At 41.3% G+C, this 23131-nt stretch overlaps 3 protein-coding genes across 3 annotated transcripts in view; 2 read left to right on the forward strand and 1 right to left on the reverse strand.

The window, feature by feature from the left end:
• Positions 1–4759, forward strand: part of gpr158b (G protein-coupled receptor 158b) — a 52302-nt gene extending 47543 nt beyond the window's left edge. The window contains exons 10-13 of the mRNA XM_026314147.1: positions 697–843; positions 1177–1420; positions 2245–2801; positions 3785–4759. Of these exons, the coding sequence (XP_026169932.1) occupies positions 697–843; positions 1177–1420; positions 2245–2801; positions 3785–4759 (1923 nt within the window). The remainder of the gene's footprint in view (positions 1–696; positions 844–1176; positions 1421–2244; positions 2802–3784) is intronic.
• Positions 4760–7555: 2796 nt separating this feature from the next.
• On the forward strand, positions 7556–13855 carry LOC113134272 (annexin A13-like). The gene is made up of 11 exons (XM_026313549.1): positions 7556–7694; positions 8379–8454; positions 9513–9607; positions 9705–9875; positions 10479–10512; positions 10682–10761; positions 11317–11385; positions 11828–11929; positions 12030–12105; positions 12202–12314; positions 12479–13855. The coding sequence occupies exons 1-11, from the start codon at positions 7680–7682 to the stop codon at positions 12596–12598; spliced, it is 951 nt and encodes a 316-aa protein (XP_026169334.1). The 5' UTR covers positions 7556–7679; the 3' UTR covers positions 12599–13855.
• Positions 13856–16286: 2431 nt separating this feature from the next.
• On the reverse strand, positions 16287–22863 carry LOC113133784 (uncharacterized). The gene is made up of 6 exons (XM_026312671.1): positions 21576–22863; positions 21073–21278; positions 20330–20500; positions 19736–19888; positions 19512–19578; positions 16287–18953 (listed from the first exon to the last, which is right to left on the reverse strand). The coding sequence occupies exons 1-6, from the start codon at positions 22285–22287 to the stop codon at positions 17386–17388; spliced, it is 2877 nt and encodes a 958-aa protein (XP_026168456.1). The 5' UTR covers positions 22288–22863; the 3' UTR covers positions 16287–17385.
• Between the last annotated feature and the right edge of the window lie 268 nt (positions 22864–23131).

The raw sequence follows: 23131 nt of genomic DNA on the forward strand, positions 1-23131 counted from the left end.
CAAATTTTAATGATCTGTACAGATCATTTTGAACTTCTTGTGTTATTGTAATAGTGTGACCTCACCTCGCTTTTTGATTCTGTAATTAGGAACCTAAGCGAGGAGGACATTAATGCCTGCAAACAATGCATAAAATTAAATTTGTTATATGCAATTTGCATAGTTGCATAGATTAAAGTAAAGTACAGCGTTTATTTGGTTCAACTTTTAGTTCAGTTCAGTACCTGTAGTCATTTCTCTCCCAGTGTGAGCGCTTTTTGATAAGTATGAAAATGATGTGAATCATATACTGTGCTCTCCAACAACATCATCAAACACCAAAAAAGGGAACATGTCATGGTGTTCAGACACATCAATCAACAGGCACTTTGAAGCTGTTGTGTCGGCATGTGGTGGCCCAGAAACTTACCACGGTACTTCTTTTGTGTTGTTTTGTTTTTTCTTTCAGTGGTCCTCATCTGCATATCAGTAGATATTTTGCTGCGACAAAATGTTCACCTCCAGTCCACCTAGAATGACCTGTTTACCAAACACATCCATGAATAAATTCCATATTTTGCAAGCAGATATTACATTTTCCCCTAAACAGGAAAAAGCGGGTATAGATAATGGATGGATATTACATTCCCAATTTTCTATCATCTTTTCCGCCTTCACCATCAGTGATTATTTACCCTGGCTCTCCATCTGTGTTAGTTCCTTTCCAAAGGGACTCAGGCCAGGGATGATATTGCCACAGAGGCCTACGAGGAAGAGCTAGACATGGGCAGATCTGGCTCTTACCTCAACAACAGCATCACCTCAGCCTGGAGCGAGCACAGCCTGGACCCTGAAGATATAAGGGTGAAGTAGTATTTATAAGCATGCCAAGATATCAAGTCTAAATATGTATGCTTTAATCCTGCCAATGCCTTAAGCTAGCACTAACGGGTGCCCCACAGGAGACAAATGTTTGTAAGACAGGTCACACTAGGTTCTAAATATTGATGTTTTTAATAATTAGGAATAATTTTCTGTCTAGACAAACATATTAAGCTAACATACAATCTAGTAAATTGCTTAAGCAACCAGGTATGTCAAGAATTTATTTTTGACCTACTACTGTAGATCTGTCTCTTTTAGCATGGAAGTTGAAATAGTTAAATATAATTTAAGGTCAACACATTACTATTTAAGGATGAGTTGAAGAAGTTGTACGCCCAGCTGGAAGTCTACAAACATAAGAAGATGCTCGCCAATAACCCTCATCTGCAAAAGAAGCGCAACTCCAAGAAAGGCCTGGGTCGCTCCTTGATGAAGCGGTTAACTGAGATCCCTGAGACCATGCACATACACCGCCAGTGCAGTCGGGAGGATAGCAGTGACCATGGCAGCAACCGCAGCAGCTTGAGGAGAAACCAGTTTGAACCGAGTCACCACGGTAAGACCCTTGTTCCACTTGTTTAATTCAGGCAAGTGATAGCAGCACCATGGAAATTAAGAGGAGTTATCACCGCGTTTCACCTTGGAAATGAGGAGGTACATGACTGAGTTGTTGGATGAGTTGAAGCCTGCGGACTGTGAAACTGTATGCATTTTTAAAAACTGACTTTGTATTTTCTGCAAACATAAATTCCTCCTTCAAAATGTGACCAACTTTTGTTCTGTATTTCTGTCTAATTTTGTCATTCCTTTCAACAGTTTACAAAATAGAGAAGTAAGCTATAAGTAAATGCTTTTGCAATATTAGTGTTCCATTAAAAATATTAAGAAAAATGCACTAACTAGAGAAAAAACTGAAGTAATGAGGTCACATAGGTGTTTTTCACAGCAAACATTTTGTCCTGTCATAACAAAATAAACACTGGCTCTGCAACCCAATAGGTCTTGGCTGTGTGACAGTAAGCCAACATACAAATCACCCTGACTCTGAAATCCAAATGGCTAAATGGAATCCAATATCAATAATTTTCTTATTTACACCTGAGTTTTTCTTACTGTGTATGTGTGACGATGTCTTCAATTACCACTGGAATCACAGGCAGCAAGAAAATCCTCCTGTTTTTCAAATTGATGTCCAATGAAAAATTGGACAAAGAAATCACCAAAGTCACTGGAATTCATTCTCTGGATACAATTTTGATTTATACTTAATTCAAAATTTGTCTAAACATCACTAAAGTTAAAAAATGTAGACTTCATTGTTATTTAAATTTATTCATCTGCTCCACTTAAAGCAACTCTATTCTTTTAATCTTCTCTCAGGCAAACCTCGGGATGACTCCCTGAAGAACAAAGTCATGGGCTTGAAGAAGTCGCTCAGCTACGATCATGTTTGTGACCAGGAGGAGGAAACTGCTAGCCAGACTGGCTCTGCTGCAGAAGACAAATTGGCTTCTGTCGGGGGTGGTGCGGAAGGATCTCTTCTGGGTTCCCTCATTGGCCGAAAACATGCAAAGAAGCAGCTGGAACCAGCTGCAACTGCACCCAGACTGGAACCAGCTGAGTCCACTGAGTCTGTTCCACTGTTCTGGAAATCAGCCAGTGCTCACAACTTAACGCATGAGAAGAGACCTGTCCACCTGCGGACCTCTATAATGCAGAAGTCTCTGAGCGTTATAGCCAGTGCCAAGGAGAAGATGCCAGGGCTTACCAACAAAACACAAAGTGTGGAGGATGCCAGTAAAAAGGGTGTGAAGCGACAGGAGGGGAAGATGCTGTCAGAGGTAGACGAGACACCCGAGCATTACCCGAAAATGATAATCAGCCAGTCAGTGGAGTATTCCAAGACACCCATGAAGATGGGCATCATGAAACAACAGGTGATTATCCTGAAGTACACTGCAAATCTAGATTATTAAAGCCTTATTTCTACCTCTAGTGCTGTTATGATTTGTAGATGAATCAGTTACTCCGTCAAGAAAGATTTTATCAACAGCAGCTTCCTTAAATGACTGATTTATCAAAAACAAAAATACCAAACATTGTGTTTCCCGTTTTCTCAAATGTGAGAATTTGCAAATAAAACACTTTCTGAGGAAAAACTGAAATATTTATCATGGAAACTGTAGTTCTTAAGTCATGGTCCACCTTTCAGCTTTTACCTAAGCAGAACAGTAGAGTAAGCCCAATATTCACACTCCTCTCTGATTTCATTCCCACCTGGCTTGTTGACTGCTAAATGTGTCACTGTGTTTAGCAGCTACTTTCTAACAACAGACTGCTGCTGCTGTAAACAACACTGATAAGAGAGACTGAAAACAACTTGCATTAAACCAAAACAATAAGCTGAAAGAAGCCAAAACAATCGGTCGAGCTGAGGAGAACCATAGGTGGTGCAGTACATATCTCCAGGCTCAATACACCCTGAAGACAAGGACCCCTCTGAGAGGAGAACTGGAGTGGTGTACGATATTACATGTAAACAGGAAAAACAGTAAGATGATAAAACACCTAAAGCCAGTCTGTATTTATGTCAAGTCATGACAAATGAGAAACCTCCATCCACATGAAGATCATGAGGTGGTGGTTGAGAGGTTAAGATAAAGCTGCTAACTGGACCAGGGTTTAAGATTTTATTGGACAGGCAAAACGTGTTAAATTCAGCATTTTTTATATTTATTTAAACAAAAATTATTTGATGGTGATAATAATTATTAGTTGCATCCTAGTTAGCTCTCTGATCATTTCATATTAACACATGCAATGATTGATTTAGCTGAATCTGCTTCTAGTTGAAAGTAAACAAAGAGACTTAAAATGAAAATGTTTAGTCTAAAGTTATTTTCTGGCTTGATTGTAACAGGTGAGTGGCAGCCAGCCGTCCATTTGTTCAGAGACTGGCAGGAACCTTTACGATGTTTCTGAGGTTTGTCCCTGGGAGCTGGAGGAACCTCAGACTCCTACTGAAGCAAAGACCCAGAAACATGTTTCCATCGTTCCTGGGGAAACCACCTCAGGCCGGAGAGGCAGCAGCTCCGGAATCACCAAAGGGAGTCGATCCCAGCAGAGGCAGAAAACAGGACAGTCCCCTTCCAACAGACGGCGCTCCAAAGATAAAGCAGGAGAAAGGGAGGAAGGCAGGGAAATACGGAAATCTCGTTCACCCAGGTCACCTCTCCCTCTCAAGCCGGACGTGTGTCCCTGGGAGTTCGATGATCAGCCCATGCTGGGAGGAGAATCTGATTCCATCTCTCCAGACAGGATCAGGCGTAAGAAAAGCGTCACACCCACTGACGGGAAACCCAAGGGGCTCCATTCAGACCACTCCAAGTCTACAGGGAGCCTTTTACAGCCTCCCTCACTGATGGTGGAGATCACCTCATGGGATTACAACAGCCCGCCCTCACCCAAGCAGGAGAAGCCCTGTAACAGTCCCACCACACACAAGAAGAAACGGAAAGGCTCCTGTTCGTCCAACCACAAGGCAGAGAAGGAGAAAGGGAGGGAGAAAAGCAGAGAGAGGCGCAGCTCTTCCAGCAAGCCTCCATCAGAGAGGAGACGGGTTAGCCAGTCATCAGAGTGCAGCGGGCCAGTTTCTGAGCGGCGGAGGAGCTCCACCAGAGACCCAGAGGTGACAGAGGTTAGGAGGGCAGAGGTTTTCTCCCAGGAAACCAAGTCCTCACACACCAGCTCTGCTCAGAAAACTAAACCTTCACTAGAGAGGAAGAAGGAGGGCCCTTTGAGTACTAGTTACAAGCCTGCAGTCATCCACGGGGCAAACATGGCTGATGTTTGCCCCTGGGACTTTCAGGACCAAGGTTCTGGTGAGAGGGCATGATGACTGGTGTGATGACTATATGTGTTTTTTTGTATTCACACAGTGATAACACAGTGGACAAGGCAAAGAAACTAAATGATAAAGATTGCATTTCTCATAAGAATGTTTTTTTTCTCTGGGTGACCTAAATGAAAAAAGATTTTAAACCTAGAAAACTACTCATTGTTACTGTACATGACAGTTAATGCAGCCAAGTCACTTTAGTTCGCTTGCAGGTTTAGTTTGCTCACACATTTGTCAAAGTTACATTGTATGTGTGTCTGACCACACTGAGTACATCAAGGTGGTTTGTAAATGGAATTTACTTAACAACAGATCAGACAATCATTTGTGACAAACTGTAAATGCTCCATTGAATATTAATGTATGTTACACTGATGATATCCTACATTTGCAAAGAGCCAGTGGAGACTTACTGTATCAGCTGCTGATGGTAGAAACAAGACAGAGGAAGAAAAGACCTATGGAAAATTAGGATGTTTGATTTAAGAAGTTGGACCAAAGCCTCGGAAACAGCTGTGATTTCTCAACTTTAAGCCAAATTTAAAATTCATGGTAGAAAGGCAGTCTGTTTAATTAATAGTACAGCAAACCTAGGAAAATTGTATGCTTCTGTAAAACTTCTTAACATTCATTTTATTTTTCTGAAAGCTATCGCATGTGGCAAACTACTGTATCAAGCATCCAATAACTGTTTATTGGTCAAGTTGTACTCAGATATGACAGTGGAACTTTTGATGTTGTCGCTATGCTATTTGTCTCCATGATACTTTTGAAACTTTGTGCATTGCTATCACTGATGTACAAACCTATTTCAAATGGCTTGCAGTTACAGTTGAGCAGTACTAATACAGTATGTCCCTGAGCCTGTCCGTCCTGTTTATTTATGTTTATTTATTTACTGTTTACCCTATAGTCTAGTCCCGATATCCAATGTTTGAAAAGCACTCTTGCGTCACAGGGTGTACTATCTCCACATGTATAAAAAAAAATGAGATGAAGTCATTCAAGTACTAAAACCAAGCCTGACTAGAGCGGATGATGTGAATAATGCATTTTTCACTTAGTTTCCCACTTTACACCCGCCTCAATGCACCTTCCTCCAAAATCTTTGCACATATTAAATTGCTAAAACCACAACCATGCACGACCAAAGCCTTTTATTTTACTGCTTTCTCGCTGACAGAAAATGAGTAATTCACCGTCAGCTGCAACAACAACAACAGCCTTTCTGTCCTGTGATCAGCCACCCACTGCTGACGCCTCACGCGATGCAGTCACACACGGTAGTCAGTTCAGCTTCATTATGGTTTGTGTGTGCATGACAGTGAAAGTACAAGGGGCCATGATACACTAAAATGCACTTAAAGGCATCCCAATATATTGCATATATAATGAAATATGTAAAGAGGGAGCACGTGGAATAGTCAAATATAGATGTCAGATGCCATGTATTTATCAAGCATTTTCCCTTCCTGTTTAAGGATAGAATAGGTTTTTCATATACTCATCAAGCTTTCACACCAAGCATCCAGAGAGTGAAAGATTTGATAAATATACATGGCCAACCACTCTTAATTTTCACAAGCTTTTTTATCAGATGGTTAGAGGCCCACTAAATGTATTTTATGAATGCTATACTGTGTAATGTTGCTCCTAAAGGTACAAACTGCTGTAGCATCCACATGGGAATATTTGTATTGTACATTCATATTGTGTTGCATGTAAATACAGTAAATGCCCTGTTCTCAACTCTGAATTAAATATTTATATATATAAAAAAAAACCCATTGCTGATTTTCCTCTCAGTTTGCTTAAGGACTGTAAATTTTTCAATTTAGAAAACCAAGTTCTGGATTCTTTTAGTTTCAAAACAGCTGACTGTGTCTACCACACTTCCAGTTCAACTAATGTTTTTAGGTTTCTATGAACCTTTTTAGCAGGTACAACACTGCCATCACATGGAGAATGAAAATCATGGTTGTAGACCAAAGTTTGATTTGGAGTGCAAAATGGGTCATACTTTCAAGCACTTCTTCATAACTAGATTAGACAGTGGTAAAATTTAAAACTTGAGTACTTGAAGTCACGTGTAGATCTGAGGTGCTTTTCTTGCCTGTTTTCACTGTATGCTTCTCTATGTTTTCCTGCATTTCACAAAATATTAAATATTAATAAAAAAGATTAAATATTGTATATATAGCACATGCATTTACTGCTTACCCCTTTAAATAACTAGGATTTTGAATGCAGCATTTCTTAGTATTTTGCCATTATGATATTTCTACTTTTACTACTTAAATTAATAAGTACAAACTTGAGGTAGGTAGTAGGTAGTTGTCCTTTACTTGCTACATTTTTACTCACTACAATTATATATTTATAAACACACACACACACACACACACACACACACACACACACACATATATATATATATATATATATATATATATATTACAGATGACTTCAAGTGCAAGATTTGCTCAATTGGATGTGAAATTTGGATATTCTATAGTCTATATTTCCAGAAATAGAGTAAGATAGATATACTTTGTTACATTCCATCACTGGCCACAAATAACAATAAATATACTAATAATAATACCTAATAATAATAATAATAACAATAATAATATATGTCATTATTACTAGTCTGGGGGCCAGTTGCCTGAGTTTACTGTAGTAGGTGTAGCTCCAACAGCACCCTGCTTCACCCTGCTCCATCCTGCTCCATGAATAAGCGGTGGTGACGTCATCCCTGCAGCACCGGACAGGGCTGCGTCCCTGCAGGTCCAGAGGATCTGACTTGAAACGCGTCACATCAGCCACAGAGCAGCACACTGCGCAGCACAACATCAAAACACAGCACACATCTTTCATCGTCTGCGTCCTCACTCAAAGACTGCGTTTAAATATCATGGGCAACGTACAGGTAAGAAATTGATTTTCTACAGCTCCAACTCTACTTTTAATATAAGCGCACTTTAACAAGGTCGAGCAAAAAAAGATATATATATATATAATAAATAGATAAACAAATTAAAAAGAAAAAACAAGCAGCACCTGAGTACTGAGTACGACAGACGCACCAGAAACAATAACACAGTTTTTTAAAATTTGCTTCAGAGACTAAAAGCCTGCGCTTTTGTGCAGACTGTCTCTGAACTGCACCGAGAAGCTGAATTTGCGCAGTTAAGTTGCACAAAGTGTGTCTTTCCGGACCGAGGAGGCCGCAGCAGCGAAGAATTTCTCAGAGACGCACATCAATAAGGCCACATTGTGCTAAACGGAGGGTGGGCGAGGACAGGAGGCAGCTGCTGGTGCTGCTGCCCCATGACTCAGCAGCCACACAGGCTGCACCCTTTTCCTGCAGGAGAAACTGCCCTGCGTGTATTCTACCATAATAAATACCGTCCAAAGCCTCAGCCTTCAATCTGCTCTGTTGTAGCTTTGTCGTTGTAGTTTTACATACGATTATAATTTTTGGATGAATGTGTGTGTGTGAGTGTGTGTGTGTGTGTGTGTGTGTGTGTGTGTGTGCAAATTTTATTTGCTTAAATGTTTTGACTGAGCCATAGCCTATATTTCAGTCTTCCTGTCATTTTTTCTTGTCTAGCCCACCATAGTCCCATATGAGGACTTTGATGTGACTGCTGATATCAAGGCTATCAGAAACGCATGTAAAGGTTTGGGTAAGTGTGTGTGACGTTTTGCTTGTTTTTCTCTTATGGCTATGGAGTATGTTGTTGTTTTTTCATTCAGTTCTCTAACTGCATTAATCAATAAATCCACATCTGTGTCTTTCCTCACTATATAAGCAACATGTTCAGATGATTTTACTGCCTTTTTCCATTCAGCTGGCGTGCTGACATGGAGATAATAACAGCTGATAGACATATAGTATGAGCATTGCTGTCTCTAGTGAAAAACTGTGAGTTACTCAGTGGATTTAAATGATAGGTTTTCTTAAACTTGGCAGTTTTCATGCTTTAACTCGGGGGCAGACTTAGGCTGAAAAGCAGGCCTGGAAACAGCCCAACCAGGCCCAGCTAGGCCAAGCCCAGCCTGGGAATGGGTGCTTTTTTGGGGAGTATGGACGAACATATTAGCTCTTTGGGGTGTGTTGTCCTCTGTTGGCTTGGAGTATGTAACTATATTAAAATACAATGATAAATTATAATAAATAAATAATAATAGATAAATAATAATACAGAAAATTTAATGATCCGTGCATGGCAGCTTTCAGCCACACAGGGCTGTTCTATAGTTCTCCAGATTCTATTGATGGTCAGTTTATATATTGTAATAATTTCCCTTCTCACCCCTACGGGTGGTGTGTGTGTGTGTGTCTTCCTCAATCTCAGTCATCTACCAGAAGCCTGGGAGTTTGAGGGTTCTTCGCAGTATCTTAGCTGTTCCTAGCACTAAAGTTTTCTGAACTGAGAGCTCTGATGTTGTTCCTGTGTGTCAGGACATAGGTGAAGGGATCTGTTTGGGGGGTCACAGCCCCCAAGGGACCACTGTTGCCTTCACCTTCGACATCTTTTCTAGCTCTTCTTTAAGCCCTTGGTATTTCTCCAGCTTCTCATGTTCCTTCTTTCTGATGTTGCTATCACTTGGGATCGCTACATCTACCACTACAGCTTTCTTCTGTTGTTTGTCCACCACTACTATGTCTGGTTGGTTAGCCATCACCTGTCTGTCCGTCTGTATCCCACTTATATTCTGTTAACATGCATCTTTTCTCCAGGCACAGATGAAGAAGCCATCAGTCAAATCCTGGCCAATCGTTCTGCAGCTCAGCGTGTGGAAATCAAGCAGGCCTACTTTGAGAAGTATGATGATGTAAGTACCCACCCACCTTCCTCTCTGATTCCTTGTACACCCACACACTCCCACACACATTACCACCATGCACCATGTCACTTCTGTGTTTGTTCAGGAGTTGGATGAGGTCCTGAAGAAGGAGCTGACAGGTAGTTTTGAGAAAGCCATCATTGCCATGTTGGACCCTCCCCATATTTACTTTGCCAAGGAGCTGAGAAAGGCCATGAAGGGGGCGGGCACAGATGAAGCTGTGCTAGTAGAGATCCTGTGCACAGCCACCAACGAGGTCTGTGTATATCCTGCGCAACTTTTTTTAAAATTTTCACTCTTTTACTTCAGCTTTCCTTCAATAAAATGAGCAAAAACCCTGCACACCAATGATCCGCCTACACGGCTCATCTTTTTTTTTTTAGTTGAATTTGGGGACATAATTGCCCCCAACAATATTTGTGATTTTCTGTTGCTTTCCAAATTCAGAGAAGAGGCAGAATCATTACCATTACAGACAATTGTCTCCATTTCCTAATTCTTTATAGCACGTTTGTTCCACCTCCCTGGTTTAAGCCTGTTCCTCTGTTGGCAGATGTTAAACCTGGATTATCTGATTTTTGGTTTGTTTATTTGTTCATATTTTCTGGCTATTTGAGCAAACAAGCTATAAACACAGCAATGACAATTACAAGTTACATGCTGTAAAACCAAAACAACAAACTAAAAGACAGTAAAATGGTTTCTAATACTAATGTGGAGGTAATGATTCTCTGTGGCTTTTTTACTACAACCTACCACTTTAATAGTGCACATAATGATTAGAAGTATCAATAACAGATAAACATTGATTCCTTTAATGTTTATAACTGACTTAATCTCATCTTTCTTTTCCCTACAGGACATCATGAGCTACAAAGAGGCATACGCCCAGGGTTAGTTTTGAGTCATGTATAAACAACTACCAATTCAATGTTCCTCTCATTCTGGAAAGTGTGGTCACTTAAGTGCACATGCAGTTTTATTTAATGTCTTGGGTGTATCACATCTGGGTATGAATCATTGTGTAGTGAGCCATGTTTTCCTTTTGGCTCTGCCCTACAGTGCATGAGCGTGACCTGGAGGCAGACATTGAGGATGACACCAGTGGAGATGTAAGGAACTTACTGATGTCACTGCTGCAGGTAAGTGCTGACTCTATTGCCTTTATTTAAACATATTTCTGGGGTTTACTCAGGTAGTTACAAGGGGGCCGTTCTGGCTATAAATTCAGCACATTAGGCATCTTGAAGTTCACAATTTTCAGCCACAGTTGGTTGGAAGTCTGGGAAGGAAGAAGAATAGTATTTTCCATCATATGATAATGGATCTTAGAATTAGGCTCCATGCTGCAGTTTGCCTCCTGGGATGTTGTTCACACACCACATTATTGTTTGTCATGGTCTGGCCTCTGTGCCCTTGCCCGCATCTCCTCTTGTTTGCTTAGCTTGGAAAAAAAGACAAATGCAGTGTGACTCATGTTTTAAAGAGCCACAACTTCAAGGACCTGGGAATGTTTCTCACTAATGTGGAGCAGAGGATTGTTATTCCATTGCCTGCATAAGGTTATTTGTATAATCCACCACTTTGACCTTTCTTCCATTGACTAAATCATTTTCCTCATTCTCTATTATCTTCCTCAACCTGTTTCTCTTCCTCCTCCCCCAACATCTTTCTCCTGTATCCCACTTTTTCTACAGGCAAGCAGGGATGAAGGCTATGAGGTGGATGAGGGTTTAGCTGAACAGGATGCCACATCTTTGTTTGAGGTACATTTGCAGATGAAATGTGAGCAGCATAATTGCTTCAAAATAGAGCCCTTACCCATAGTTTGGGTTAAACAACATCCTTAATTTAGATATTTAAGCATGATTGAGCAAACAAGACTACTGGTAAATCTCACTCTCAAATCTCAAACTCAAAAAAAGATAATTACGGTTCATTACAAGTTGCCTCTTAGTTTTATAATAGTATCTGTAATTTCTGTACTCGCCAGGCTCATATAAGTAGGTGCCAACAATTACCTTGAGTTCAACATTATTGTTACTGACAGGTTCAACTGGTTATTGCTGAGCACTTACATTACTGCGTCTAATAGTAAGACGTATGTTCCAAGACACATATATTCTATGACAAATATTCCCAAATATAGATGTTATTATTTTTGTAATCATTACGCATGTTCGTCGATCTTTATGAAAACTGAAACAGGCGGGAGAAGGCAGGTTTGGCACAGATGAGTCGACCTTCACCTACATCCTGACACACAGGAACTACATGCAGCTTCAGGCCACCTTTAAGGCTTATGAGTCGGTAAGGACTACACTGACTTCTACAATAAAAGCTGCTTTAGCAAGATATAGGTTTTTATCTTTGTTGATATTTATTCATGCATTAACATATCGTTCTGTAGATATCGGGAACTGATATTTTGGACACCATTGATGCAGAGGCAACAGGAACTCTGAAGGACTGCTACATTACTCTGGGTAGGTCATAAGAGGATCTTTCATTGATATTTCATCAGATCAATTCCCCAGTTCCCCTCATGACATATCCTGCCTTTTGATGTGTGTGATTTATAGTCAGGTGTGCTAAGAACCCACAACTTTATTTTGCACGACGCCTTAATGCTGCCATGAAGGGACTGGGCACTGATGAGGACACACTCATTCGCATCATTGTAGGCCGTTCTGAGGCAAGCCATTTATGATTTTAATTTCAGATTAATTACCAAATGTGATTTTGGTCTTAAATTGTGCTCTAAAAGTAATTTTTGACCACATAATAACTAATTCCAAAGACAAAAAAATAAACAAAGGGATTTTGTTGTGACTGCAGTGTTATGTTGCTAATCCACAGATTGACCTGGAGACGGTGAAGGACATGTACCTGGAGAAGTATGATGGTACCCTGAAAGATGCCCTGGATTCTGAGTGTGGTGGAGACTTTAAACGCCTCCTCATTGAGATCCTACACTAAAAACCTCTCACTTTCCTCCTACAGGCCTTGTTTAATGTCTGTGCACACTCATTCTTCCTCCTCACTCCCCTTCCATTTACTACTTTTGACAATTAAACTCATTCGATTGTATGACATTTTTCCTACCTGTTATTCTAATTATACCCAGATTCTTTCCTCTCTTATTCTCAGAGACAGTCAGTTCTCTTTGCAGCACGGACCAAAAACCAACTCATTATGCAGTGTTTGACACGTTAAACCTAAATTCTTTGAATGCACAGTTTTGCCAAGAACATAACGCTCATTGGAAACTCTGTTACAGTTATAATCTAGTGTAAAGTGGACGTGCATTGAATATCTGTTACCTATTTGGCAGTCTTAGGGCAGCATTGTGAAACTTATACTGTACAGAACTTGTGCAGCTGAGCTTCATGCTAATGCATTTATTCCAAATACAAGTTGTTTATTCACATTCACAGTCTTTGTATTTCAGCTACACTCCACCTTTTCAAACTCATCCTAAAATAGCTAGAAATATCCTGACGAAGTGGCTGCTCAACATAAAATATGTAGGCTCTTTCTTTTTTCTTCTCAGTGATGCATCATTATGGTCAACTTCACCTCTATTTGCCTCAAAGATGCCTTTCATATGAATATAGCAATGCAATTTCCTTTCTGCTGCAACACTCAACACTTAAGTGCCGAATTATCACCATTGATCTCTGGCATCTGAATATACCAGAGGGTCACTTACACCTGAGGAAGATATTATTACACTAATATCCAAATCCCAAACACTTTAATTATACAGTATGGTTTTATTTTGTAGTCACATCCCTAAATGCTGTGTTGGACTTTAACTGTTTGTCGTCACAGCTCACAAGCTGCCTTGTTCTCACACTGATAGAAAACTGCCTTTTTCCTTGTTATAAAATTCACTGCAGCTATCCTCACACACCACTGTAAACCTTTTATGATATCAGTGCAGATTTAACATTGTTAGATGATGATAATAGCCCCTGAGGTACAATCAGTTATAATGGCCATGTTGTCAGTATTCATGTATGGAATTACAAATTACTATTATCTACTATGTGTTGTCATGTAGCAAATTAATACATTAAATCATATGGAAGAAGTAACTGTTCACCTGTTTTAATGGCACAAATTTATGTATGTAGTGATAATAAATTTTAACTCCTCTAAAAGTTGCGTTTTATTCTATTTCCTGTAGAGGGCAGTATTACACCACCAGGAATAGTGTCTAAACTGGTTTTCAGTTAAATTATAGTGAAATTCATGGTGTAATCAATAATATAATGTAATACTTAGATATTTAGATAATATAAAAACTGTAACTGTATAATGTGCTTTGACATGTTGTATTATTGTTGGTTCAGATGTTAAAATGTGAAAATTTACTGGGTTGGTGGCAGTTTGTTTGTTTACACATATTGACTTACTACTGAGCACAGACACTGTGGGATGTGAGTTTAATAGGTGAAAAGAGGAGTTAGAAATAAGTGGGAACTGCTTCCAGATGCACACACACTGGAATAGCTGAATATCTCACTTTCCTTTCCCTTTTCTTCTCCTTTTTTTCCAGTTCCTCCCTCTGTAGCTCTCTGTCTTTCTACTAATGTTATGGTTGCTTCAGTCTGAAGGACACCTGCTTTCTGAACATTCTTGATATCTGTAAATTTACCGTCTGTGCTCCATATGTTGCCCAGTTCACCATGCACCTCATGCTAAACTCAGAATCTGACTATCTGTCTACCTCTCTGCCTGTGTTATCAGAAGACAAAGGTGGAGGTTTCGTGCAGCGTGTGGCCACAGGTATCGTGGGACACTCTATTTTGGGAGGCATTTGTCTTGTTTTTCAAAATACATCAACTTGATTCTAACTTTTTTATGATTAAATGGTGGTGCTAGGGGCATGGCACCATTTTTCAGGTTTTTTTTAAAAGCAAGACCCTCCACAGGGGTATTTATATTTGGATGCTCCTTGAAATATTAAAACAACACACACACCCGTACAGACCTGACAGACTTAGAAGCCAGGAACACCTTTCCCTCCATCTGTACTCTATCAGCAAGAGTGATAATTTGCTAGGTCAAGTAGCCCTGCCAGACCTTGATAAGGTTGGGCTCTGACCTTTTCCTTTCATCCCCAGGCCACCATAACTCATCCAGGAAGTCACCCATCAGCCTCGACGTGGTTTCAATTTGTCTCAAGATATGCTTCCTTTCTGTTCTGTTAGTTAGTCGAGGTCTGGATATTGTCTGTGCTATTCTGTCTAGGTTTCTGACAAACGTCATGCAAAAGTTCCAGACTTTCTACATAACCCGAACCTTGAGCTAGAAAGCACTGGAGGACTGAGGGGGAATACCAGATCCTCCAAGTGATAACCTTCAGGACACAAACCTGCATTAGAATTAATCCCCTAAAAATCATGATTTATTGATTAATCTATAGTGCACACTTGCCTTGAGGTCATGACTTCAAAAACTTAAATAATAACATCAACTGGCCCACAGGATTTCATAAAACAAATGCCCAGGATCTTTCTGATCGTGTGCCAAAGCACTGCAGCACTTCGAGAACAAGAAGGTTGTCGGTGGAAGTGGGTAGGAAGACCATTAGTAGTTTAACTACGCGACTAATATAATTTCAGATGGTAAACTTTATGTTAAAGAACCTCTATTGTTTGATGTGTAATGGGAAACATCTGGCAGCCTCTGCTAAGAGCCAACATGTTCAATTCAGTCTCCACATCTCGGACTGAGATATCAAAGGACAAGCTGGTAGGATTGATAGTATTAGTGCATGTTAGATTAACAGTCTCAAAGTACTAATAGATTCAATTTCCAATGACATACAGACCTTTTAATATACTATATATAGATATATATTTAACAGTATGTGATTATAATACTGTGATGTATTATTATTACAATGCATGAAGCAGTCATAGTAGTAGTAGGCATTAACGTCAGCCTATTTTGTTTGGTTATATGAGGCTACATCACTCACCATTTTAATGAGTTAATTTAGTTATATAACAGTTACTGCTAAGTTTCCATTAAAGCATAATTAAATGTAATTGGTCCGAATGTAAGGAATGAGCCTTTTCTCATCCACTTGTCTGAGATGAATGTCAACAAATGGTAAATTCAGTGCCTTCAGTTTCTCCTTAGCTTTCTGCCATCTCTTTGTTTGGCAACTGTACATGTGCGATTAATGTTAATGTGGAAACACATTGCTGCACTAGTGACTTAACAACACATCCTCTTTGATTAGTCTGAAATAGTGTAATTCCAAATACATGGTATGTTGATAATGTTTACAATGAGACCAACTGAGGGCCAGGTCTGTATGGAGGTTTTCAGGGACCACAGTAAATGTAGGTCACCTGTGTTTCAGAGGCTTCAGAGTCCAATTACTTTAAGATATTAGAGAGGATGGTTTTGGGCTAGGCTGTAATAAGCAGGGCAATTCTTGATGTGCTACTGTTGTGCATATTCACACCAACACAATATTGATTAATTTGGGAAAAGGCCCCCAAACATGCCACAACCTGTGTATACCTAGCAGTGTATACCTTCAGTGTGAGTCACATTAACAGCAAAACATCTGGAAACATCTTTTTATTATATTTACTATAAGACATCAAATATACATTTTATTACAGCTTAGTTTGAGTAAACAATAACCTCAAGGTGATTGTATTGAAAATATTAGACCGCTACTCCAGGACAGTTTAATTTCAGTGATGGCTTTAGTGAAATACAAGACTCTGTGTAAGTCAATAATATTAAGCAATGCATGCAGTAGACACATTAGAAAATGGCGGTTAACATGAGATACATGCTCTTAAGAAACACGCTACTGGATGAAACCAGCACCAGCGAACCACATCTGCTGACAGGAGAAAATACTGCAGTCACAGTGGGAATGATCTGAAGGTCCTTTGGCATTCACAGACTGATTGAATTACATAAATAAAAGGCAGACAAATACAACACATGGTATTTCTGAAAATATAAGAGCAGAAACCTGCATGGGAAAAATCAAAACTGTGTCTTACATTTTTATCATATGAATACAGGTTCTTAGAGCCACTGCTTGTAATTCTGTAGAAATCATTATCTAGTACTAATACTTGTATTATATAAATACAACGCATGGTGCTATGTTTTTAAATAAAAGTCTATATCTGGAATTTTAAGGCACAAAATAAGTTTAAAACAAAGTAAAATGAAGTGTACTCAATCCAAAATCAAGCAGCTGAAAACACGTTTGGAAATATGCTTATTTTGTTGTTTTGCTTAGATGAGCGTTGGATGAGAAGATCTAGCTATCTGTTAAAAATGACAGGATACAGTTACAGCTTAACACAAAGACTGGGAGCAGCTTACCTGGCATAAAACCACAACTTGCTGGTTTTACTTGTTACTTTTTTGTGCAATGTCAAATGAACTGCAACAGATTATTTAGTGAGCATTACATATACTTGTAGGTGTATTTTGTAGCCTTTGGACAGAGCAAGATTTTGCCTTTTCCATCTGTTTTGTAGTCGTTAAGTGATGCTAATAGGTTCCTTACTGTAGCTCCATTTTTAAAAGACCAAAAGATCCAGGTGTGGTATCAATCTTCTCTTGGAATTTAAGAAAACAAATTACTGTATTTCCCAAAATGTAAAATGCCTACTTAAAAAAAAAAACAATGAAACTAGTCCATTCTGTAACTGGCTTAACATCTCCAACCGTAAAATAGAGACAGCATAGAGAAGTTTGTATTTATTTTATTATGTTGCCACCCAGAGGACAGACATGCCACTTCCAATCTGATGACTGATCTGGTTGATGCGTCCGCGTACACAGTCCAGTGTGAAGAACACTGCTGTGCCATTTTGAACCTGGAAGGCTGCCCGCAGGCTCACACTGGCCCACTGGCTGCCCTCCGGCATCTGACCACCCACTTGCTGGGCCAGAGGGATGGGATGAGCTCCCTCTGCCTCCCTGCCTCCTCCGGATCCTCCTGCATCACTTCGCCTGAACAGAGTCACTTTGACCAAGTTGCAGGAGTGAATGAGTTTGAGATCCAGAGCTACACTGACTGTGCCACTCTCCCTGAAAACAAAATATCTCGCCTGATCTGCCTTCCCTGGCAGTCCCATCTGCGATACCTGAGTGCTGGTCTGGAGGAAGAACAGTGGCTTGTTTCGTACAGCACCTGAAGGAAGGCCGGTCTGCGCCACAGAGGCAGACAAAGAGGAAGAAATGGCTGCAGGGACCCAAACCAAACTGAGGGTACTGATGCCTGTCTCATCGCCAAAGAAGCGAACATTGCACTGAGCAGGAGAAAGGATCTCAAAGCCCAGTGTGTCCCCAGGGCCAACCTTAACCACACCAGACAGAGATATGGATGTGTCCCGGTAGTGTACGCCCGGTTTGTAGGCACGGCAGAGCTCTGTGCTGGTTCCATTACGGTTGAGATATGCCAGCAGCTGGAAGCCTTCACTCACACAGGCCTGGCCCATGGAGTACAACGCTTGCTGGAATACAAAGCGCACTGTGCCACTTTCTGCAAAACGGATCCCACGGCCATCGTGAGTTAGCCCCACAACATAAGGGTCAGAGGTGGAGGTAATGCGGAAGACTGGGCGATAATTTGTGTGGTAGTGTGCGGACACCATTGCTAGCGCTGTCATGGCAACAGCCCCAGTGTCATGGGAGAGCCATAGGAGGCTGAGAGGAGCAGCTGAGGGGTTGTACAACTGCAGACCTTCACTGCTTTGGTTACAGTGGTGGCTGGCACTCCGGAGGAATAGGGAGATTGTGTAACCTGGGGCGACCACCGCTACCCCACTAATGCTGATACTTTGGAGCGACCTTCCCTCCTGCTGCTCCACCCTGATGCCGCTGAGGTCACGGCCTTCTGAGCCGTCTGTGTTGTTTATGCGGAGACAGACCTGGATGAAGCTGCGACAGCCATGAGTCACCGACAGATTCTCATCCAGCCAGACCAGACCATGCTGTCTGAGCACCAGGTGCCCATCCTCAGCAGACACCAGGCCTGCATCACCTCTTCCTTGGATTTGAAGCTGCACGCTGGTAAAGGGTTTCGCCATGATGTGGCCTTTTGCCCCTGGTAGACTCACATCTCCAGCCCAGGTCAGAGAGAGGGCGCTGTTATCAGCAGCCGGACCAGAGCAGATGGTGTCTGTGGTGAAGGTGCAGGGTGAAGCTACAGGTTCTCCATCACACTCATTACAGGCCTGACACTCATCCATGTCTGAATTATAGAAGTAACCATGGCCGCACATTCCTGAGTTGGCGTCTCGCTCTGTCATTCCCTGGCACCTGAAACCACCTGGTGATACCACCAGAGAGACAGAAGGACTGGATATTAGTTCAAACACTATTTTAATGTCTATGTGTATGTGCCACTGAAAGCATGGTCTCTAAATATGAATGATAATTCAGTTGTTGAATTACTGAAACTGAGGGTACTGATGCCTGTTGAAAGAAAAAACAAGCAACAGTAAAGGATCAGTGTGTAAAATGTTAAAGATTCAGCATCTAATGGTGCGATTGCAAAATGCAAGAAGTATAGTGCCCATCGGCTTTAAAATAAAACATGATTTCCTGTCTAGACCCAGTATTTGATTTGTCCATTCTGAGCTACTGTAGAAACATGGCAGGGCATGTAGAAACATGGCTGCTTCCGTGAAACAAGACCCGCTCCCTATGTAGATTTAAAAGGCTCATTCTAAGATTAAGAAAATGCAACAGTTGGTATTTTCTGGTTATTACACACTAATGACGACATATTTCTGAACACTATTTTTCAGTTCTGCTAATAGAATAGAAATATAGCACAAATATCACACACTGAACTTTTAAAAAAGGTTTCAGTTTATACGATTACCTGGTGTGTTGAGACACTTCTGTTGATCTCCACACAGCTCAGCTATTTCAAGGCATTCATCTCTGTCCTGTAATGACAAATTCATGCTGTGAATTAAATTTAAACAGCAAGTACTTCAATTTCACTGATAACTCAGAAACCCACCAACCCAAGCTTTTTTCTCCCGCGCTTCAGGATTCCTCGTATTGCAAGAGTTTATGTTTGCAACTTCAACTTATGCTTACCTGACAGATTCTGTCAGCATGAAGTGAACACTGGGCGACCAGGAAGAAGCCGGGAGGACAGATGGTACACCTCTCACAGTGGGGATGGCCACTGCTAAAGCCGCAGTACTCTTCAGGGCCACAGCTACCACAGGCCAGCAGGGAGCGACCCACCTGACGGCATCAAACATTTCAGTGTGATAATTACAGATTCATAGAGCATTGCAGTCAGGTCTGCAGATGCACCATGTGCAGAAGGCTGTGTAGAGCAGCTGTTAGGACATGATTAAAAACAGTAGCAGAGATGATTATACCAGATTGATGTAGGTGTGAATGTAAAAAAAATGGGGGTTTATTGTTCAAGATGGGGTAACACATGCTTTTGAATTAAAGTGTTTGTTCTAGACTAATATAACTATAATTTGGGCAGATATTCTTACTGGAACAATATTCTTGACATCTTAAGTAAACGCAATGTCATACATGATTTCAGTTGCCATTAACTTTTAACGCCAGTACCCTTCTTCATGAATCAGTGAATTCTCCAAAACATCTGGCATTATACTGACTGTGAGGTTGCCATTTTTGTTATTCCTGATTCAACTTGTTTCTCACCTCCATCACACTGGCATCCATGTCCACCTTGTGGAAAGAAAGAGCCTGCTGTGCTTGGTGAGCTCTAACCTGCCCACTCAAGGTTTCCATGTGACTTCCCAGCTCTCCCTGGAGGTTCTGGAAAGACGTTTGTTTGATGGTGTCCATCAAGATATTGTACTGGGCTTTGACCTGAAATGAAAAATAACATTTCTCCAGGTACTCCGGTTTCCTCCCACAGTCCAAAAACATGTATGTCAGGTTGATTGGTGACTCTAAATTGCCCATAGGAGTGAGTGTGAGTGTGTGAGGTTGTTTGTCTCTATGTGGCCCTGTGATGGACTGGTGACCTGTCCAGGGTGGACCCCTGCCTTTCACCCAGAGAGAGCTGGGATAGGCTCCAGCAGATCCCTGGGACCCTAAACAGGAATAAGCAGGTAAAGATAGGGGATGGATGGATGGATGGATGGATGGATGGATGGATGGATGGATGGTAATCATCATAACCTACAAACATACAAATCAAACTACAAAATGCGAGCACTTATTATTCCCACTAATTTAAAGTGAAATGAAATTCTCTTCCTCTGATTTCCGTATGGATCATCTGAAGGGAAGTCAGTGGTTAGTAACATTTAACAAACCTCTGCAGGTCAGGTGGTTTACATCAACCTCATTTATAATTAATGCACAATAAAAAATAAAAAAAAACAAATATGAACATCTCCATCATTAATCACCCTATTTAATTACAACAGCCTTACTTGCTCAATTTGTTCATACATCCTCCTCTGTTGATCCAGTATTTCTCTCTGCTGGTTGACCAGCGCCCCCTGCTGCTCACTCAGGAGCCTCTGCAGCTCCCTGACCTCGTCCTGTTGGCCCCTGAGGGCCTCAACCAGCTTCTCCTGGCTCTTAGACAGTTGCAGCTGCAGCACAAGTGCATCCTCTGAGGGAACCTCATTAGTCCCTATCGCAAAGGAAAAAGACTATTACACAGCAATTTAAGTGACTAATGATTCAAAACACACAGAAAGGGTTGTTTTCCAGCCTCTGTTCAGTTATTAAATGTATGTCTATGTCCAGAGTGATGGGACAAGCTCTCTGCATCCCTGCCTGTATATCTGTGAATATAGCTATATGAAGCACCTTTGGTATAAACCTAGTGGCAGCCCAGTGATTATCAGTGCCATAAGCTGCAGTTTAAATCACATTATTTTATCCTTCTTTCCATTTTGTGTATAATCACTTACAGGTTGATACTGACCTGGTTTCATGTCACATGTCAGCTGTATCAGTGCTCCACTCTCCGAACCGATGTCTGGAAGCTCATCCAAAAACTGCGCTGCTCTGTCCGTCACATGAACCGGAGAAGAGTTGCCTCTCCCGTTGTCTCCTCCGTGCGTACCACAACCCTCACCAACGCAGGACTTGGGCTTCTGGCGCATCCGGGGTGGCAGTTTACACCCAATCCCTTTGCACTCCCGCGTTGGACTGTCATCACTCGTTTGACGTTGAGAGACAGTGGTCGAACAGGTCCCACCGGCGCAGTCAGGGTGAAACACCTCAGCCGTGATGGTTCTCGGGTTCGTCCTCCTGGTGCCATCCGTACTCGCTTGTTGCGCATAGCCTCCCTGGTGTTGGGTGGTCGTGTACGGTGCTAATGGCGCGCTCTGAGCTTGCTGATGACGGAAATGACCATCCTGTTGGTAACCCGGGTAAACCTGTCCTTGTCTGGATTGTGCAGATTGGTGAAACTGCCGCCGGGACACTGCTGTCTCTCTGCGTCCCTGGCACTGCGCTCCGACACACGGTCTGCTCCAGTCCTGTCCAGAGAAGCCCTCTGCTACGCTGAATACTGATGTAATACAGAAAAAAAATATGATAAAGATACGCGCCATGTTGCAATGATTAAAAGTGAAAATAGAAATAGGCCACGTGAGAATAGTGGCCCCTTTGCGCATCAGTCCTTCAGTCATGTGGATCTTGTTTGAGCATCATTTCTTGAAAAAAAAAAAAACACACTAAATTAGAAATTATCCACAAACTTAACTACATGCAAATGATCATGCAATCGAGTAATTGCACAGAAATTCAGCTTGACTCCATTTGCGCGCACCACTGGTTCTACCCCTTTGCCCTTCTGGAGATAGCTCAGTCTAGCCCACATGTGGCGCTCACTGCTCCTAATTGGCAGCAGGTTTTGCTCCTAGTCTTAAATTAACCCGTAGCTTTCCCGGACATACCACGCTGCAGAGTCACTCCATTCCTTCTGAAGCTGTGCATGTAACAGATATTTGGACTTTTGTATTGTCACTTTTATTCTCACACTCCAAAAGTTCACTCATAAGCACTTTCATCTGCAAAGTTACTAAAACCTCATGGTGAGGTCCACATGGTCCAGTGGAATTTCAGATATTTAGAGGTTTTCACAGGCAAAGAAATCTTTCTTTCTAACTTTATTTTTTCCTTTTGCCCTTTATTTTGATGACAGGTTGAGCCCTGTGGGTTTTTAACAAACTCTGTCAGATCTCTGCCTTACATGTGATCTAAGCTTTGATGTCTTCTGCAACACTGGATTAGGGCGCAGTGGTTGAGCAAGACCCTGTAATATTGAAAAACATCTCCTGTAAAGTGTAAATCTTTGACAGTTTATTGCCACTCTCATTTCCGTTCAGACCCCCTATGGTTGTAATTAAAGCTTTAATCCACATCACCCCCTGCCCCCGCCAAAAAAACCCCCAAAAACACACACAAACAAACAAGCACACACACACACACACACATATACACACACACAATATAAATTCTCCACTTTTGAGG

Source organism: Mastacembelus armatus, chromosome 17 (genome assembly GCF_900324485.2).
Source record: "Mastacembelus armatus chromosome 17, fMasArm1.2, whole genome shotgun sequence".
Taxonomy (NCBI): domain Eukaryota; kingdom Metazoa; phylum Chordata; class Actinopteri; order Synbranchiformes; family Mastacembelidae; genus Mastacembelus; species Mastacembelus armatus.

Excerpts from the sequence above, each read along its gene's own strand:
- LOC113134272 (XM_026313549.1), top strand. Across the intron at positions 10,513-10,681 it reads CAAAGAGGCATACGCCCAGG|TGCATGAGCGTGACCTGGAG; the intron begins GTTAGTTTTGAG and ends TCTGCCCTACAG. Across the intron at positions 11,386-11,827 it reads ATGCCACATCTTTGTTTGAG|GCGGGAGAAGGCAGGTTTGG; the intron begins GTACATTTGCAG and ends AAACTGAAACAG.
- LOC113133784 (XM_026312671.1), bottom strand. The coding sequence starts at position 22,287 with ATGACTGAAGGACTGATGCGCAAAGGGGCCACTATTCTCACGTGGCCT. Across the intron at positions 19,579-19,735 it reads ATGCTGACAGAATCTGTCAG|GACAGAGATGAATGCCTTGA; the intron begins GTAAGCATAAGT and ends TTGTCATTACAG. Across the intron at positions 18,954-19,511 it reads GAAGTGTCTCAACACACCAG|GTGGTTTCAGGTGCCAGGGA; the intron begins GTAATCGTATAA and ends TGGTATCACCAG.